The sequence below is a fragment of the Equus przewalskii genome, chromosome 21, assembly GCF_037783145.1.
Source record: "Equus przewalskii isolate Varuska chromosome 21, EquPr2, whole genome shotgun sequence".
Lineage (NCBI taxonomy): Eukaryota > Metazoa > Chordata > Mammalia > Perissodactyla > Equidae > Equus > Equus przewalskii.
In genome coordinates, this window is record NC_091851.1 from 15646561 (window position 1) to 15668198 (window position 21638).

General features: G+C 39.3%; 1 protein-coding gene across 2 annotated transcripts in view; it reads left to right on the forward strand.

Moving 5' to 3' along the window:
• Window positions 1-21638, forward strand: part of HAO1 (hydroxyacid oxidase 1) — a 50683-nt gene that overhangs the window by 19501 nt on the left and 9544 nt on the right. For both annotated transcript variants that reach the window (XM_008537627.2, XM_070587883.1), the window contains exons 3-5: window positions 4434-4689; window positions 13271-13446; window positions 20994-21085. In XM_008537627.2, the coding sequence (XP_008535849.2) occupies window positions 4434-4689; window positions 13271-13446; window positions 20994-21085 (524 nt within the window). The remainder of the gene's footprint in view (window positions 1-4433; window positions 4690-13270; window positions 13447-20993; window positions 21086-21638) is intronic.

The following is a 21638-nucleotide window of genomic DNA, read 5'->3' on the forward strand; positions in this document are numbered from 1 at the left end:
TTGTTGTACGCTGGTGGCTGCGTGTTGCTGTGATGCTGAAAGCTATGACACTGGTATTTCAAACACCAGCAGGGTGACCCATGTTGGACATGCATCAGTGGAGCTTCAAGACGAAGACAGACTAGGAAGAAAGACCTGCCCACCCACTTCTGAAAAAATTGGCCATGAAAGCTCTATGAATAGCAGTGGAGCATTGTTTGATACAGCGCGGAGGGTGAGAGGATGGCACAGAACACCGGACAGGGTTCCACTCTGCCGTACATGGGGCGCTGGGAGTTGGAATCGACTCAACAGCTCTGACAACGACAAGACTACATCTAGAGCATTAAAAGTTTAGGTGTCTATCCTTGAAGAAGATGTGTCTTAGGGATGGTAAAAGAGGGGGTGAGTAGAAGTAAGGAAAGTAAGGAAATGGAGTTCTGTGATAAGGGATCAATGTTTACTTGATGGTGTAGCCTCCTGGATACGGAAGCCAAATTTTCTAGACTCGGATCAACATTGGGGACCTTCATCATGGACAAGAGCCAGGCCTTGCCTTTATAGTAGTACCACCTCAAAGGTGGTTTCCTTTTTGCCAGGAGTTACAAACATGCAACATATATCCGACTCCTCCGTTACTGCACCACAAGTTGAGAAGAGGACTCCATGCAAGCTGACCCATGTCCTTTGTAAAGTGAAATCTGACAGTTTCTGCTTTTGAGAGCAGGGGGTCAGAGTTTCATGGTGAAAAATGAATGGGGAGAGAAAACAGAATCAAAAACATTTGTGCTTTCAGGAACTTTCAAGGATAATTTTGATCAGAATTTCTCAACAAAATCTGACTATGCTAGGTCCTTTATAAAATTAAAAAATTGTAAGTTTTGTCCCCAAAAGAGTGACGTGAGCTACAAGAGTATATTTTTATCTCTCAGGAAAAGTGCTGTTTGAAATATTTAGCAACCAGTGCAGCAAAGGGCTTTGACCAATGAGAAGAGATACTCAGATGCTGGTCTCTGGTGCTCTAGCAACATTCTGGATGTCCTCAGCTCTGCCCAGCATTAACCCTTAAATCGCTGGATTGTTGGCTGGGAGGGGTCCAGGGGTTCCTTCTGGGGAGAAGGGAGTGATGGCACATGAAAGGACTCAGGTGGGTGATTTACTTCAGAGCCATGGTTATTTACCAATTCGAATGGAAACATTTCGATATTTTAAGAAGCAGAATTGTCATACCAACTTAATCTCAGATCTGTCCTTAGTGAAACCGGGCAAATCTGTGATTCTCTCTCTGAATGGTCCTTGCAAAACCCCAGGCTCCCATACCTCATTCTAACATAAAGTGTGCTGAAAACATTGGATGCAATGCATCACTAATTTTCCTTTATTCCAGCAAATAATCACAAGTGAATGGGGATCATGGTGATCAGTAATATACTTTCCAAGAAGCCTGGAGCCTTCTAAGTTTTGCACCTGTTCTCACCTGGGAGTAATATCTTAGCCTCAACTCATAATATGTCAGCACAGACTATGATATTACCCATGTATCCAGGAGACTGCTGGAGTAAATTCATGAAATCACCAAATAATGAGTTATTAAATGCCTTCAACTGGAAACAATGGTAATTTAGAATTTGGGGGGGCTCTGATTCAAAATTTCAGCCCTGTATGATTTAATCACTGGAAAGTAAATACTGAGCACCAGTAACAGCTGGAGACATTAGTATCAGAGCTGGTAGACTCAGGACGTAGATGGCATGGACTGGCCCTCCTTCCCTCTGGACATGCATTGCTCAAGTGATTTGGACAAAATGTTTGTGAGGGTGGACACCTCCTGCAATTCTGTTGGTTTAGGTGAAGTAGATGTTATTGGTACACTGGTTTGTAGCATTTCAGCAATCTGTGTGGAATGTCTGTAGGGATTTCTTATGAATTCAAGGAGATCTTTTTGAGGATTTTAATCCTTCCTGGCAGATCTCCTGCTTACCCACATGATACCTTTGTGTAAACTACAAGAAGGTGCCTTATCATCTGAGCAGTCCTCCTGGCTGGATCCTTTTGTGCAGCCACACTCTGCACCTATAGTATGTGGCAGACCATACCCTCTGGTTTCCAAATTTCCACGCCTTCCTAGAGCTGTGGGTGTGGTGGCATCCCTTAGGGATGTAGCAAACCTGCTCCTTCAAGTGTCACAGCCCTGAAGAATTGGGGAAGTACATTTATTTATGCTTGGTGCCAGGGCTTCTTGGAGTTCTGGAAAGGTTACTGCCTTAGGGGAGTGGTCAGACATGCTGGGTTTGCATCTCATTCTGCTGTCCATCTCTGTGTGATCATTGTTAGGCCACATCCTTTTCAGGACGTATTTTCTTTGTAGTAAATTGATGGTTAGGGGATTCCAACCCGAGCAAACAATGTCCCCTGGTGTTCCTGTCAAACAGCATGAACGGCCTGGAGCTATTTTCCGTATTTACAAATCTTAATGAAAATCAAACAATGGTCCAGATGTTCATATGTGTTATTACTGAATCAAATGTGGTTTGTTGGACAATATTTTGCAACCCATGAGTCCCTAGTAGAGAAATTCTCAGAGGAACACTGGGAGGGAACAAATTAGTGACCCATTGACAAGATCATCTCCAGCTCCTATCTTTTTTATCTGGCCTGTGACCTGAAGGACAGGGATGAAAAACACCTTCAAAGGCATAGAAAAAGTAGCATTTATCCAAAATAAAGTCTATTTTATTACTAGCTGACTTTAGAGCTTCACTATCAAATGATAATGCTACTATTTAAATGTAAACATGTGGTCCAGGACCAGCAGCATCGGAATCACCTGGGAGCTGGATAGAAAGACAAATTCTTGGGCCCCATCTTGGACCCCCTGAATCAGAAACTCTGGGAGTGTGTTTTCACAGTCTGCATGTTCACAAATGCGCCAGGGGATTTGGCTGTCTGCTAAAGTTTGAGGAGCATGGAAGCTTTTTAACCTCCCAAAGTAGCTTTCTGAACAGCATGTCACTTGATTCTCCTCATCACCCTGAGTGTCACTTGGACAACTACATTTACTCCCATTTGGCATAGGGTGGGCACGCAGAGAAATCCAATGACCTGAGGTCATATAGTCAGTTTTATCTAGTTATCATTTATCTCTTAGCGTGTTTGGTATATGGCATTTAAGCATTGTATCCTTTTCTCCTCCACTAACCCTAACCCCAATTTTACTATCTATTTTTGGAGGAAAGCCTACTACCCACATTCTTTCAAGTTCTCTAAGACAATTGGTTAGATGAATTTATCTAATTTTTCATTTATTTGCTCATTTTTTGACATCTTGCTCAAAAGGATGTGAGGTAACTGCTGTCTACTTGGGATGTCTAGTGTATGTATTTTATAAAAGTTAAAAAGACAGCATAAATGATAGAATACACTTTTAACAAAATTTTAAAAGATAAAAATTTAAAAGAAAGAAAAAAATTAAATTCACCCATAATTCTCCCGCGTATCATTAGCAATTCATTTGTTTAGGTTCACATACCAATAATCACATTTGTATAAATGTGGAATCACATTATACATGTCATTTTGTAGCCTTTTTTGCTTTCTTAATATACCTTGAGCATCTTTCTATGTTCATAAATATTCTTTTATGATTGTAATAGTAAGATTTCTTTCTCTCTAGATATGTAGATACATATGTATACCTCCAGATACATATCTATATATATCTATAACGAGAAAGAGGAACATATATCTGTATCTATATCTATCTATAGGTATATAGAGAGAGATTTAAGAAATTGGTTCATGGAATTGTGGAGGCTGGAAAGTCCAAAATCTGCAGGATAAGCTGGCAGGATGTAGATAGGGAAGAGCTGATGCTGCTGTTCAAGTCTCAAGGCGGCCTGCTGACAGAATTCCCTCTTCCTCAGGGAAGGTCAGTCTTTTCCTTAAGGCCTTCAACTGATTGGGTTGAGAATAATCTGCCATCCACACTATACAGAATAATCTGCCTTACTCGAAGTCTGCTGATTTAAATGCTAATCTTCTCTAAAAAATATCTTCATAGCAACATCCAGACGTATTTGAGCAAACATCTGGGTACCATGCCTAGCCGAGTTGGCACATAAAATTAACCAACACAAAAATATTACCTTTAAATGGTGTGTACATGTCATTTCACATATGAACTACAATTTATCCAACCCCCTAAGGTTGGACATTCAGGTTGTTCACAATTTTTTCATCCTTATCTATAGCATATCTTTGGCTATTTGACTCATTTTTGTTTTCAGGATCAATTCACAAAGTGTAGAAGGAATACAAATTTCTATATTTTTAAAGACTTGATTTCTTATTGCCAAATTACCCATGTAGTTGTCTTTACCCCATGAACCACAACCCGAAGGCTTTGTCGTGGGGAAAATGCCAGGCTTGCCTTGATCTTGCCCTTTCTCCCTCAGCTTGCAGGTCACTGGGAACCGGCATGATGCTGAGTACCTGGGCCACCTCCTCAATTGAAGAAGTGGCAGAGGCTGGTCCTGAGGCGCTTCGCTGGCTGCAGCTGTACATTTACAAGGACCGTGAGGTCACCAAGCAGCTAGTGCGGCGGGCTGAGCGGATGGGGTATAAGGCCATATTTGTGACGGTGGACACCCCTTACCTGGGCAACCGCTTCGATGATGTGCGTAACAGGTTCAAGCTGCCACCCCAACTCAGGTAACAAAGGGTCTCTGATTACCTGGGCCCCTGAGCTGTTTTCCTAGCTCTCTTTGCTCTTAACATAAACCAGCTCCAGAGGCTTTCTCCAGTTTCCAAGTGAGTGCCCTGGGGAATTAGATCTTCGTAAAACATTGGTCCCAAAGTATGGTTGAATGGGATCTTGTCTAGGATAGATAGGGTCTTTGTTCTAGAGACGGCACCATTGCCAAACATCCACATATATTATCTCCAGCAAATCACACACCTTGTGTGGGTGTCACATACTTGAGCTATAAAACAGAGACAAGAATTGCTCATATACTTGTGAAAGTCAAATAAATTTATGTACCAGAGTGCATTAAGGGTTTTGGATAATATGAGTTGCCATATAGATGGAAGATACATAATATAGCCCAGGCAACATTATTTTGTGATCCCAATACCTTAGGTTTTGGTCTATTGAAATTAAAGAACCACCTTTTAACTTTATTTTTTAATTGTATTTGGAACAACTGTGGCTAGGAAGATTGAAGAAAGCTAAAAGAGTAGAGGCAAGAGAAGCCACATATTTTAGCCCTCATCTCCTGCTTCTTTCAGCAAAATTCCTCTTTCATTGTGGTTCATCCATGGATCAAGCAAGATTCATTCACTGGTTCATTCCTTCATTCATTCATTCACTCAGTTACTCATCTTAGCAAAAACCATGTATCTAGTGATCTAAAATTGAACTATGATGGTTTTATCAGGTCATTCAGCCTGTCCATTAGCAAGAAATTGTTGATCTTGTCCTTTTAATATGTTGGGATTAGAGTCATCTTGAGTCACAGCCAGGAACTCAGCGGAATTTACTGAGAAAGACTCCAACCTCCCTAAGCTACAGACCTCTTTCCCCCTTTGTTTCTTCCTTTGCCCACTTCCCACCAACATCTGCTCTTAGGTTTTTCATACCAATGTGTGACTGATAGCCTTCAGGGCTGTAAGTATTTGAACTCGGATCACAACCTTAGTTTTAACGGCAGATGTTTTGATGATAGGATTTCGAAGCATCCATCAGAGTATGTGAAATGATGGAGGATGCCTTCCTTGGATCCTAGACATCAATTCGCAGGTTGTTTACTGTCTGTATGTAAAATTAACCCTTCTAAAAGATTCAAAATCTAAAAGATTCAAAATCACATCAGCATTCTATTGAAGGACAAGAAGATCGTTGGAAGCCAGCGTCCCGTATATATTATAGTCAGAGTGGGATGTATCTCATCCACCATATAGGTCCATATAGCATCTTGTATAGGTGTCACATAGCTGTCATATAGCTCTGCTGTGTACACACCTATTTGAGTATAAAATATTGTGCTTAAAATCTTGCCAAGGAGCCATATATAAATTAGCTGTGTGATGCCATCTCTGTGACACTTCCAGGCAGGTTTAGGATATTATTTCCGTATATGGTCCTTCTGTTGCCCAATGGCAAAAAGAGACAGTGCTTTCCCTGAGAGGCCTGCCAATAAACCTGCTCCATGTATCCCAGACGGGGTTCCCCAAACACCCTGTCTTTCTAAGAAAATAAAAACAAAAACAAAAGTCCCTCACATATTCCTACTTCTTGCCAAATTAATCAGGAAATAGATGGCTTCAAACATCCCTAATATGAAATCTGTATTCACATTATTTCTCTACTACTCCTTGTTTTTTAGACTTTCTAAAATAATTTGTCTCCTACTATTGAGGCTTCTGACAGGAAACATTCCTCATGATTTCCCTGTGGCCATTTGGAAAGGAATTTGCTATTCCTTTTCCTCCCCTCCTGATACTGTTACTACTACAAAAATAAATAATACAGTCAGGTCTTGCAGCCTCAGAAGCACTTTCTCGCTCTGGATAACAAAGCCTGTTTCACAGTGGTGTCTTCTTCGAGGGGGAGATGACACAGTTCTTTCTGGCTGTATCTCTTGCTCCCTTGGTGCCAGAGCCACTCCGTCAGGAGCGGGAAGGTTGACTTGCTTCTTCCCCTTTTCCTCGCTCTCGGCTCCTGCCCAGATGACGTGAAGGACCAGGAGACAAAGGCCCTTTTCAGCTGTCGATGTGCACAGGAGTGGCCACGGCTGTCCAGCTTGTCACATCTCCCCTCTGAAGATGATCACATAATGAGCAACACATCCAGGTCACAGGGAACGCAGGAAACACCCCACAGTCCGGTGCCCCTGACCCCTAGAGCGCACACTGGGCTTGTCTATCCTCGTGGACGGCAGAGCCGGCCAGCACCTTATGGGCAGCAACTCCGCGGCCCACAGTCAGCCATGGAAGGCAAAGCATGCTAATGGGAGGCCCAGGCTTCCGCTGGAGGCCACATACAACCAAAAAGCTCATCTGTTACAGCCTGATATGAAATCAGATTTCTTTCCGCAACTGACCTGACTCATAGAAGGTGAAGGCTGGCTTTTCAGAAGTGAGGTTTGGCAGGCGAGGCAGGCAGGAAATCCAGAGGAGAATGAGTCTGTAAAGCAGTGGCTCCTTCCAGCCCCTGCTACTTCCTCTGCCTGGGTCGGGGGGAGGGGCCCGGCTCTTGGCATCTGGGACCAGCGAGAGTTCAGGCGTTTGGTAGTCTCTGCTTGGGCTATATGCAAAACACATGGATGTGTGCACATTATGAATGGCAGGGAGGCTCCTGAAACTGAGGGGGAGTAAGGAGAATTCTCATCTGCTCTTGGAAGAAGCAAGGGATGAAGCTGCTTCACTAAACTGATTCCTGAGGCTTTGAAGCAGGGCCTTTTTATCTCTGTGCCCCATGGAGATGGTTCATTTACCCCAGGGAAGATTTGGCTCTTCAGTATAAAGCCAGGGCAGTCGAAAGAGCAAAAAAGTAATTTCCAACATTGACTAAGATCAGGGTAAATCATGACACCTACTCCTTTGGCAATTGCCCAGGGACATGCTTCCTTAAGCCCTGAAATGATTTATTAATCACAATAGCCAAAACACATCACACTAAAACAGATCAGGCCACCCTTGTCCTCCCAGGTCTCTCACGATAAACGTGGCCTGTGAAGCTCCGCCTGATTCTCTGACCTCAGTGCCTGGCACCCTCATCTTCACTCTTCCAGTGACACCAGCTTCCCCGCTGTTCTTTCAACATACCAGACACGCTTGCACCTTAGACCGTCCGCATTGACTGTTCCCTCTGCTGGGAGCATTCTTTCCCCAAATCACTGCACGACTAACTTCCACACTTCCTTTACATGTGGACAGTAGGGGTGGATCTACACGTTCTTACACTGGGAAACCAAAATAAAAATAAACAGTGGAGATCAGAATAGATGCAATACGTATGGGGGACTTTGCAGGGGAGAGAAAGATTTGTGAAGGAGGACTTGGTACATGGCCCAATAGTCTAAAAATTCTTTGGCTAGGAAAACATTCACAATGTAACTGGGTTAGACAGAATAATGACCTCCCAAAGATGTCCATGTCCTAATCTCCAGAACCTTAAGTATATTTCTTTACATGGCACAAAGAACTTTGCAGATGTGATTGTGTTAAGAACCTTGAGATGGGAAGATTATCCTGGATTATCCCGGTAGGCTTAATGTAATTAAAAGAGTCCTTATAAAGGGAAACAGGAGCATCAGGGTCAGAGAATGTAGTCGGGGACTGTCTGGCCTTCAGAAGCTGGAAAAGGCAAGGAAAGGGGTTCTCCCCTGGAGGCTTTGGGAGGAAAACAGCTCCACCGTCACTTCGAGTCTAGTCCAGTGAGATGCATTTTGGACTTTTGACCTCCAGAACTGTACTAGAATAAACTTGTGTCATATTTAAGCCTCTAAGTTTGTGGTCATTTGTTATAGCAGCAACAGGAAACCAATACAATAACAATGCTCTGCTAATTTCCTCTGCACGGGAGCTTCTCAATGAGGCCGGCTCTGATGGCCATATTTAAGAGTTCAAGTTAAGCCTCCACCAGCTCACCTCCCTTATTATGTTCCACTTGGTTCCTTGTTTTGTATGGCACTTAAGTTCTAACATGTTCCATAGATCGCTTATTGATGATGTTTTCTGTATATTTTCTGTCTCCCCTTGTCAGGAGGTCAGGCGGCCAGGTGTTTTTGGTTGTTTTATTTACTGGTATGTCCTGAACATCTAAAACACTGACGTATAGTAGGTGCTCAATAAATAATGTTGAATCAATCAATAAAAATGTAGTTGATCATATGAGATGTACCCAACAAAACATGACTAGTAAGAAGGTGAACAAGAGTTTGCCCTCAAGCATAAAATCCATGCCCTGAACCTTTCTTCTATCTGGCCAGACACACTGAGGAGGAAATTAGTAGGTCTACATTCTTGATGGAAGTGTTTCCCCAACCACAGAATTAAAGTCCGGTGGCCCATGCACCAATTCCTCTATGTGCAGGCACACTTCTTTTTATTATGCTTTGTTTTATTGCGCTTCTCAGATATTGCATTTTTTTTACAAGACCCTCCAACAGCAAAAAAATTATGACTTGCTGAAGGCTCAGGTGATGGTTAACATTTTTTAGCAATAAAATATTTTTTAATTAAAGTATCTACATTGTGTTTTAGATATAGTGCTATTGCACACTTAATAGACAACAGTGTAGTGTAAACAAAACTTTTATACGCACTGGGAAACCAAAAAATTCATGTGACTCACTTTCTTGTGATATTCGCTTTATTGCGGTGGTCTGGAACCAAACCTGCCATTTGTCCAAGGTATGCTTGTATTATGAATCTCTCAATCTCTCTAATATTGTGTTAATATCATGGGCTCTATTTTGTTTCCTATTATGGAGACACGTAACTTTATCTTTAATGTCACATTATCAATACTTATAATAAATAATATTATGTATCTCAACACTATTCATTATAATTAGTGCTACTATTGGTAATTTAATAGTGTCTAACTTTCTTTAGTAGTTGTTACTATTTTTATGATACTAACTTACTAAAAGCTAAAATAATTTCTATATTAGATTAAAAAAATATATTTGAGGGCCATTCAAGGCACAATGAATCCCATACAAAGAAGAAATTCTATCCCTTGCCTTTGGATTATTACGTACGTTGGGATTCAGAGAATCAAGTTCTAAGTAATCATGTTATTATTTTAATGTTGCCCTTTTCCTTCCTTACAAAATGGAATACTTTGGTTATCAGAAGCCGTTTTAAATGTTTTTTTTGTGTGTGTATATGTCATAATTCGAATAAAAATAGCGTTCATGGAGATTTCCTCAGAGCCATGGTAAAACACTCCATCGTGGGTCTCTGTCAAGATATCTGAAAACTTTTTCTTGGCTTCTGGCTTTGAACAACGTTTTAGAGTAACAACAAGGCTTCATTGTGCGCTGAGATTTCTGTAAGGCAACATTCATTCAAGTGTTGATCTGCATTTCACCGTCCAAGAATAACAGCAGTTATTTATATAATTTTATCCATGTTTCTGTTTTTTCCTATCCATTTCACCCTTTCACCCCGCCCCTGCTGGAACACTGTAGCTTGTTTGGGATGGGGGTGGGGTGCTATGCAGAGTTTATACACATACAGATATTTTTCTTTTTTTCCTTAGTCTTTCTATGGAATAGACAGACCGGACCTTTTTCTTATTGACAATATTTTTTAAAAATTTGGAATTTAATGTCCCTTAGTATCATTTTTAAGTAATGGAATAGGTCTTCATAATAAGCATATGTTTATTGACCAGAAGGTTAGCTTAATTCAAGATGACCACAGAAGACGAGCTTCTGTGATAAAATGTACAACCCCAAGTGGTTTGATCAAAAGAGATGCCTGAGTATTTCAGCTAAAATCCATTCTAAAGCTCAATAAATAGATGGATACCAGTATGACTCTCCCAGAGCTAGAATTTTCTATGATATTTAATGGTCATCTGAATCCATGAAACTATAGGACCAACTGTTCAATCCTTCTTGAGAAAAACTTGCCAATGACTTGAATAGAATTATGCGGGATGTGGATGTTCATGTCTTTGTAACATATGCTGCCCAAGATACACAACCAGCTATTTTCGATGAGAGTACACTGAAATGTAAAAAGCATTCAACTTAGTTTTACATCAAAGGAAGTTGTACGATTCTTTAAAAAAATAATTTAAAAATAGTGTGCTTATGTATTCTAGGTTTAAATAAAAGTTGTTGTAGTCATGGCTTCTAACTCCTTTCCATGTTTAGTGACAGAGCAAATGAAAGGGAAGAAAAAGCTGTGACTAAGCCGGAGATCAAGATACAGCTGTGCTTTTACCCAAAGGGGAGATTGGTTAGCAGAGTAATTTATAATGTGCAGAAGAGCAAGTTGAATCCAGGTCATTGTCATCATTCAAAGACAGTCTTTCAGAGATATGAAGTTAACAATTGGGTTTGGGGCTGTAGGCAACTAAGTCACATGGGTGGTACCATTGTGTATCCAGATGACCAGCCATCCAGCTGGTGGTCAGAGGTACAGGCAGAAAAAACTTTTGTCCTGAGTTTGCAGAACTGCCAAAATCTAGTCAGGATATTAGGATACTAGACCAAGAGAAAAGACTTCAGGTGTAGAGTAAACTGGTAGCAGAGCCAGTATGCTCCATAAATACTGGTGTATTTGTTCCACCAACATCCTTGACACTTCAAATCTACTGTGTGGGTGGTGACTCAGGTTCCAGGTGAATTAGAGAAATACTGGTCCGAGCTGGGTTAACAAGAGTAAATATAGGGGAAGGTAGTAACTCAGTGGGTTTTTGTCTCAGTTTGGGTTCCTCTAGGAGCAGAGAGCGAGGCAATGATTTAAGTGCAGGTTGTACCTTTGGAAGATGAAGGGAATGCTGGCACAGGAATGGGGAAGTGGTGCGAAGGAAGGAGAGCAGCAAACAACAGGCATGTTAATCAAGACAGCTACAACTGTGGGCAACTGAAGCTGAATGCTGCTGGAAAATTCTAGGAGATCATGTAGAACACATCTCAGAGTGAGTCTGCCTAGGGGTGAGGAAGCAGGGGTGTTTATACACCAACATCCTTGACACTTCAGGCCTGCTGTGTGAGTGGTAACTCAGGCTCCAGAAGCAGGAGAAAACCACGTGTATTAGTCAAGTTCTCCAGAGAATCAGATCTAGCAGGATATATAAAGATTTATAGATATTAGATATGGAGAGAGAGAGAGAGAGTTATGGAGGCTGAGAAGTCCCACAACATGCTCTTTACGGCTAGAGGCCCAGGAAAGCCAGTGGCCCAGTCCAAACCAAAAAGCCTGAGAACCAGAGGAACCAACAGTGTATAACTTCCATCCAAGTCTGAAGGCCTAAACTGGGGCGCCGATAGTATAAGTTCTGGTAAAAATATGAAGACTTGACAACCAGGAGCTCCAATGTCCAAGAGCAGGAGATAATGGATGTCCCAGCTCAAGCAGAGAGAACAAATTTGTCCTTCCTTCGCCTTTTTGTTCGATTTGGGCCCTCAACAAATTGGATGATGCCCGTCCACATTGGTGACAACTATCATCTTTAATCAGTCTACCGATTCAAATGCTAATTTGAATCATCCAAAATTTATCCAGAAACATCCTCACAGACACACCCAGAAATAATGTTTTACAAGCTGTCTAAGCACCCCTTGGCCAGTCACACTGACACGTAAAATTAACTGTCACACCACAGGCAGAGAAATGAAGGTCTTGATCATTGGAAAGCTCATGCCCTGGTCAGGATCGTCTGGGGAAGACTGGGAAGTTTGAGTCAGCAGGCAGAGAGTCTCAGAGAAAATAACTAAATGGAGGATGGAAAAGCAAGACCTGTCAACTCATTTGCTGGGAAATACTTCGCACTTCTCCTTAAGCCCCCTGCCCCCAATAGCAGGACAGGAGAAAAGTCTACGGTGGCAGCAGACAGAAAGTATTAACACGTGTTACTGCAGTTCCAATTCCCTCTAGAATTTTCCACAAGGATATTGGAAGATTTCCTGAAGTCACATGCAATTGCCAGGATGCAACTGAGATCTGAGCAAAGAGAATGTAATTAGGAGTCAAGATACCCAGATTGGACCTGAACGCTGCCTGAGCTAGTTTATGTTTGGGGGCATCTTGTTCTTCACTTCTGTTTTTGTTTCCTATGTAAAATAGGAATCATAGGGTATCAATTTTAGTTTCTAAAAGCTTTTAAAAACACTTTGTTAATATTGGGATATAAAAGCCCTCTGTTAACTCTAATATACCGTGCAAATGTTTATCATTATGATTAATATGCATTGCTGGCGGAAAATAGCATTAAATCTATTGTCTGTGTTCATAAACTGGCTTGAAAAGGTAGAGATATTTGAATGTGGAATTTATATTTTTTCTTGAAACTGATTTATTTATACAAACACAGCCTAAGATGTAAAATAAACTGTGACCAATTAAGTCCACTAGATTGTCACATCTAGCCTGAAATCCTCCATCAAAACATGGAAAATATGCATGCAACCAACCTAGAGACGGTTAAGGAGTGAAGAGCCAATTGATTTGAAAGGGGTAACTTTTCTTTTTTCATTGAATGAGTCATTGTAAAGACATCTCTACCTTTGGGAAGTTTCTCATTTTATTTGTTTCTTTATTTCAGAATGAAAAATTTTGAAACCAATGATTTAGCATTTTCTCCTAAGGAAAATTTTGGAGACAACAGTGGCCTTGCCACATACGTGGCTAAAGCAATAGACCCATCTATCAGCTGGGAGGACATTAAATGGCTAAGAGGACTGACATCACTGCCAATTGTTGCAAAAGGCATTTTGAGAGGTTTGTTTATTTCTCTCCTTGAGTTCATACTGATTTTATGAGCCGTGATATTTTTAAGGGAAAATAATCAAGAAAAATTAGCATGGAACTCAAAAGAGGCATTCTGTCTCTCAGTTCTCCCTTTTGATGTTAGTGAGTAAATATCTCCTCATTCTTAAGTAATATTATGAAGGAGAGCAGGACTTTCATGAAGTAAGAAGTCAACTTTTTGAAGGTATTGGGATATCATTTCCTTATTTTGGAGCTGTCACTAAATTGTGAAGCTTAGCAAGATCTAGGTAGAAGGTCTCAAATTCATTGCTTTGGTTGAAAGCTGCAACAGTTGCGCTCAGACCAAAAAGAAGCTTCAAAGATGATATTACAACAGCTAGACTTGTTTTAAAAGCTTCTATTTTTCTCCTGTTCCCTCCAAGTTCCAGTGACTAGAACTAATTTCTGAGTGTTTACCTCATGGTAAAGAATGGTTGACTAGGACATTAAAATCCTCAAATATCAAGCCATGAATGTTAAGGCACTTGACTCCTTCTCCAGTATCCACATGTATTCAAATCCCGCAGGGAGGTACCAGTGACTATAATAATTTGGAGTGTAAGTGTGTTCACCCACAAAAATGTTTTCTCGCCTTTGAAAATATTTTTTTTCAGTATGGTTATATAGATAACTGCCAAAAACATATTATTTTAAATGGAAATGTTTAAGCCAGTGGCTCTGGGATGAGAGGTTCTATTGTCTTATCTCCGGGTTAATGATGACTTAGAATCAAAACTTTTCATTGGTTTTACTTGAATACGTGGGAGTCATATGACCTCTATTTAAAAAGCTCTAAGCGTGCCGCAGACTTTATCTACTTAATCTTATGCACACAGAAATGAAGCTAATCAAAGTAAAAGAATGGGCCCAGCGAAGGTTATAAGTAGTGGAGATATGTTTAAATCCAGATATGTCTTAATCTGTGCTTTTAAAAAACTACTGTTACACTCTGTCCTGTTGATCATTGTCTTAGTTCATAATTTCTGTGGATTATACTTCAATGAGCGTATCCTGGTGTTGCAGACACCTTTAGACAATAGTTTCACTTACCTGCTGGCATCTGTATTGTCATTCATGATTGTTAGTGCTACTTCCTGTAGCTACATTCAACTGTGGGTACTAAACAACATTAACTTGACAGTTCTGCCCCATTCATTCATTCATCTATTCATTTATTCATTCAGTCATTCATTTCATATACATTTATCATACTTCTTGTATGCTAAAAATTAAAAAAAATAGTAACAATGTCTTTGGCCCAAAGGAAAGCACATTCTTGTAGGAGGCATGCACAGAAATAAGAATTTGTGTGCAATAAAGATGCTACGGGGGCTGAGATAGAAATCTGTGCAGTATAAGGGTGCAGCTTAACATAGAACGTGGGCAATTATAAGAGTGGGTTAGGGAAGATCTCATTTCAAAATGAAAGATGATGCTTGAGTTTGGCTATGATATCAGGTCAAATGACTCTTTCTCAGACTGGGATAACAGCAAAATAAAGCAGTTATGAGTAATAACTTATAAATCATATAAGCCATATTAGAGAATGCAGACTTTAAGATGTTTGAGAACAACTAAAGATCTTGATCAGAGAAGCAACCTTATCAGATTAGCATTTTAGAAAAATCACACTTTGTGTAATGGATCTAATGGATGGAGGTGGCAGAATTGGGGTCAGGAAGGACATTTAAGAAACTCTTGTTGCCCAGGCAAGAGATGATTGTGACCTGAGGAAACTGGGAGGGTGTAATTGAATTAGAAATTTAACGTAGTTTTAAATATTTAATTCGTTTTCATCAGAGAAGTGGCCCAGGACAACTGACTTGAAAAGACCAAGGAAGACAAAGTTTTAGTATAGTCCCATATTGATCTAAGTCAAATAGGGAACAAATATAAGAATAAGGTTATTTAACTTTTTAACCAACTATTCAATTTAGGATTCCCAATATATGTCATTTTCTATGACTTTGTCCTCTAGAATATGATGGTAATCTATTGAATTAGACTTTACTATCATATGTTAGGTTGAAAAATTGGTTTCTAGGACTTCATTCTGTGGTCATCTTACCTAAGACCAGCACCACCACCATCCATCAGCTCTTTTTACTTTTCATCCACATGAATTGTGTAACTCGTGTCACTACATATTTTCATAATCTTTTGCACACAGGAGATGGCCCAAATGTTCATTGAGTAAAATCCTCATTGAAAACGATATGAATCTATTTCAGCAGAAAGGGCTCAAAAACAAGAGAAAGAGAGATGGGGCATTTGGCATTTCAAAGGAAATAACTTATTTACACATGTACAGTTTACATTGTCTAGTTTTTCTGTAACTATTTATTTCATTTATTTAACAAACCGGAATCGTCTCTATGACAACAACTGCATTGAGTAGTGCATAAACTCAATCTGGAGATGGGGGGAGGGGTGGCGGGGCCAGTTCTGGGAAATCTAGTTCTCACTCTTTCACAGATCTTCATCCAGAAGTCACAGGGATTGACTGAGAGTCTCCTGTCCTCTTTCATTTTCCTTTTACCAGAAAGATGCAGATTATGTTTGCAGGAACATGAAATCATGGGCAACTGGAAAGGTCTCAATGAAACATCCCCCCTTACCACCATTTCAGGAACTGCATTTTAATGAATGCAAATCGGAGTGTAAGATGTAATCTCTTGCTATGATTAGACTCTGCCCTTGGAAAACTTCAACACGAACTCCAAACATCTATTTGAGACAGGATTGCCAGAACTCACGCTAACAAGCAAATGGCTTTATGAGCAAAGGCATCGTGCTTTTGAGCATTGTTTTTAAAATTAAAAAAAGGTTTTTAGCTAGGCTGTCTCACTTCCATAGTGGCTTTTTGTTTCTCAGAAACTCTTCTCTAACCAGCTCTTTGCCTGTAGACGTTTTTCTCAAGACGCTCTCAAAGAATATTCACTCAATGTTCCTGGATTGTGTTCAAAACTGCTGCCACGTATCTAGGATTTAATTACTAAACTCCTGTACGATATCACAGAATCCTGGGTCAAAAGCTTTAACAGCTTGTGGGTAAATCTTGAGTACTTACATTTCCCTTTGGTATTTAAGATAAAATATGGACATAATGTATTAATAAGATAGCAAACACTGTGATTCCCTATTGACTATTGTATTCGTCAATCAATTAACGTATCGACTGGCAAATTAACAAATGTGGAATGCCATATCAGTAAACTCTAAGGATTAATGAAAATAGCAAAGATTCATGAACACTGTGCTAAGTCAGAACATTCTGACCCTCTCATTAATTCAACATTGTTTTTCTCTCTAAGTTAAAACAAAATGTAAAACTGTGGACAAGGCTTCGTAAGTAGCTAATGAAAGAGGCTCATTTCTGGTCATAAATTATTTTTACTTTCTTTGCTTCTCTAGACACTCATGATCCTATCTTCTGAGCAAACCATTCTGTCACTTCCCCCTGCATTCCCCGGCACTGCCTGGAAGAACATGGAAAACCACATGAAATGAGAGAAGATAGCAAATTGTTACTTACATGGCACTTACTTCGAATGAAAGGCTCTTTGTAATCACAATCTACACTAGCATGAGAATTTATTGTTAAAAACAAAACTCAAACAGACTTGCTGAAAGCATCCAGCAAACGAACCTTCCTTCAGCTACTCATCTTCTCACTTTATATTCCCCACACCATCAGATGAAAATAATAATAATGGTGAATATTTATCTGACTGGTCAATATATGTCAGGCCCTTTCTAACTCATTCAATTCATTTAATCAACAATTATCCTCGTGATACAGGTTAAGACTCCGATGCCCAAAGAAGTTAAGTAACTTGGCACTTACATAGCAAGAAAGTAGCAGATAAGGGAGTTGAATCCAAGTGATCTGACTACTAAGCCTAGGCAATTAATCACTTTTTCATAGTGTATAGGATTTGTTTATTGATAATACTCAATTTCTCAAAACACAGGTTGTAGCTACATAGTGGCAGACATCTGAATATAAATTGGAGAACTGCATACATCCTCATTCATGGGGTTCATAGAACAATAGAGTTCATATATTTGATTTTTTTTTTACCTTTGATTTGGTCAAAGGTATCACACACACAACTAGATAACCAGAGCAAACCACATCAATTCCAAATACCTTTTACATTGTTTGTTAAGTTTATTTATGGATATATGTAGTCTTTTAAAAAAATACCATACTACATCTCTTTATTAGAATAGGTAAACTCATGCAAACATTAAAACGGAGCTGTCCAATATGGCAGCCACGAAGTTAATTGAAATTAAAGTAAAATTTTAGTTCCTCAGTCACACTGCCACATTTTTATTACTCAGTGGCTACACGTGGCTAGTGGCTGTTGTATAGAGCTGCATAGATCTAGAACATTTCCATCATCACAGAAAGTTCTATTGGACAGCACTGTGTTAAGGCCATATCTTTAGAGAACCATTTTCCAAACACGTTTTAAATGATAATGTATTGAGCTTCTGGTTCAAAATACTGGACTGAGTACTCATAGTAACCTCTTACTAAACCTATACTCCACTTCAATTAAAGTAGAGAAATCGAAAAATACACGAGACTTATGACAGCAAAGCAAAGGAAGATGAGGGGCACAAACAGCAGAGGAATTTCAAGAAATTTATGAAAGAAACAAAGTGTAAAGGAGCGTATTGATAGGAGGAAAATGCAAAGAAAATTGCCTCTCAACATAGGCTTGGCGGGAACCCTGGAGGAGGCAGGGGCAAATTATTTAATGGAGTGCCTAAGCAGCTCTAGGTGTCTAGTCTACATATGTGATAGAGATGGGGGATTAGAAGTGGAGACTGAAAGCAAGGCCATTAATTGGAATTCTGTTTGTAAAAGTATTGCACCAGCCAATAGTCCTGTCCCCTTCCCTCACCTCTTTGCAATGATGGGCACCTTAGCATAGTAGCTTGATCCTTTCTAAGGAAATAAAAGGATGGCTGGGACAACCTATGGGTGGATAACATTTACAACAGGACATGATGCTAACCTCATTCTGATGCTTGAGGAGCTCGTAGTCCACTAGCCTCTTAGTTAACATTCCTGGCCTTGTCCCACATGAAGCTCCAAGAAAGAATTTCTACTCCAGGCAAAGACTTGGCAGGAAAGAAATTGATTTATAAAACAGCCCAGGAAGTGTATAGCAGCTCCCCAATCTTTCTTCCTTAAGTATAAATGGAAAATTTAGTATCACATGGCATATCAGAAACAGCAAAACGTAGAAGGCCAAGAAAAAACTACAGAAAAGGGGATACCAGAAGAAAGAGATAAAACAAAAAAAAACTTTAAAAATTCCAAATGATAGATGCAGAGAAGTTGAAAATATACCTAAATAATAAGAATCTGCTGACAAAAGAAAACCAGAATATTAAAAAGAGCTACCAAAGACTAAAAGTGTGATTTCTGTAATTAAAAATGAAATTATTGATTGAACAATAGAATCAATGACATTTTCCAAAATGTAAAACAACGACAAGGTAAATAGAGGGAAAATATGTTTAAATGAAGGAAAGCCTTGAAGATCCTTTAAAATGTCCAATATCCAACTGATGTGGGCTTCAGATAGAAAAATAAAAGAAAGAAGTAGGGAGGAAATTATTAGAGACAGACAGTTTCTGAATGCTGGAGACATAAGTCATTAGACTGAGGGAAAAAAATCACAGCTTATTACATCCCTTATGAAATTTTAGGAAAAAAATGTGTATAGAGAAAGCAAACAATTACACAGTTTACTTACAAAGGAATGGGAGTCAAATTGGATCCATCTTCTTGTCAACAACAATGGGCACTAGAAGACAGTGCAGTAATGTCTTTAAGGTTCTAAGGAAAAGGATTTTTCAACCTAGAATATCATACCTAATCCAATTGTCATTCAAACACAGGAGAAGGTATTTAAATGCTCTCTAAGCTTACCTCTCATGCATTCTTTTTTAGGAAGTTACAAAGGAATGTTCTAGGAACAAAGGAGAACATAAACCAAATGAAGCCACAAGTTAGATTCAACCCAACAAGAGATTCAATGCAGAGTGAGTGCGAACAAACCTATAGGATGAAGGTCAGCAGTAGGCCTTGAGAGTGACCCAAGCAGGATAGAGCAGGAAGGTAGAGGGCTCAGGAGCTTGTGTCCAGAGGGAAAAGAAGAAATTTAAAAAGGTTAGGTAGAATAATTGAAAGTTTGAAGAACTTGGGAATACTCTAAAGTCTCATAATAAGTGGAGAAAAAAGAAGAGGCAATTAGAAATCCAGGAAAAGAAAGCTGTGTAATAAACCACGTATGGTCCAATATGAAGCAACATTAAAATGTAAAATATAGATCAATCAATGAGATGGGAAAAAGTCATCTTTCCATCTTGAGGCTAGGGCCTTTTCCCTCTGAGTGACTGAGAAGTTTCCAGTGAAATCTTGCAAATAGATCTTTTTCTCCAAATACTGGCACATTGCAGGTTAGGACTTCAACATATGGATTTTGGGAGGACACAAAGATTCAGTCTATAAAACACAGGTTTAACATTGTCATGTCCCTGTAATTTTAGAAGAAAAATAATACTAGCATCATTTTAAAATAGAAGAATATTTAAAAACTAGTATTCCATGAAACAGTTTGGAAAATCGTGTTTTAGCATAAAATTTTAAAACAATCAAAATTACAGATCCTCCTATGAAACTTTTTTATTATTCTTAATCAGATCTGCCCTTGCTCTCCATTGCTGAATTTGTAAATATGTACGATGTTCTGTATCCATCTGTTTAAGTTCTCAAAATTTGATTTTCACTACAACCTTGGACCAACTATTTTTGAGTGTCAAACTTGAAAGGCAGTGTTACTTTCATAATCCTGTTAGCCGATGGTTTGTTATTGGGAGCATGTGGAAAAGAATAGTTTAAAATATAAAAAATATGTTGGAAATTGATTTGAGAACATTGATCTATTTTAAAACTGTAGAGATGTAGCATATAATTTTAATATTACATTTTTGACATACTTCAGTGAGCAAAATACATTTAATTATAGAACAATATAACTTAAAATAATCACTGAAGTTATAACTTTGGATTAAAAAATGTTTTGGGTATAGACTTGTTCATTACTTGTTACACTTAAAGTGCTTGACACATAGATTATTTTATGCTATCCAAATTGTAGAGGAGTAATTCTGCTAAATGCTAACTAGTATGATCTTATAAGTAATAATAAAAAATACTTAGCAGGAGTACTTCCTTATGTGGATAAATAAATTTTAGCTGCATACCAATTTTCTATCTATTGAAAATTTTATTTCATAATTAAATTGTTGTAAGTGCCAACTTTTTTTGGCCAAGGAAACCATCACTAATTGGGTGTATTTCTATGCTACAGTTTCCGAGCAAGGTATCCATGTGTGAGGTCAGGCTCCTTTGACTGGGATGCTTCCACTAAACCTAAGCCTTCTGTTAAGTTGCCTTTGCCATATAATGGTTGTCTTCCTCTTTCTAGGTGATGATGCCAGGGAGGCAGTTAAACACGGTTTGGATGGGATTCTGGTGTCGAATCATGGGGCTCGACAACTTGATGGGGTGCCAGCCACTGTGAGTTTCGGCGAATGCTGGGATTTCTCTTTGGAGTTCTCATTTCCATCACAGTTTTGACTGTCTCTGTATCTGCATCTTCTCTGTGTATATTTTTGTGTGGACACTCAAGGTAGAATATGTATGAATATATGAGATCTCAGATTTTAACTTGAATGGCATATAACTACCTAAATTAGATCATTAATTAGTCCAGTACATTTATTTGTAAACTTATAAAAGTCCCTGTTAAATAAAAAGCCATTTGTGGGCAGAGACTATTCTTGTATTCATAGGTTCACTGATAAGTATAATGTAAGTTGGAATATGAAAGAAATGATCCTGCCATGAGAGTCCAAAGAAGGGGAGTTGGCAGACAATTGTCATAATTACAAAAAGCTTAGGTGGAGTTTGAGATCATCGGCACAAATGTGACACGAAGTCAGGAGGAGGGAAAGGCTGGAATTTCCTGTGAATGTGGGCTTGAAAAGCTGCAGAGAGATGTTGAGTGGGTGGGAAAAGGAGAGAGAAATCCCATGGCCCAGGGGAGGGAAGGTTGGCTGGAAATAGGCTA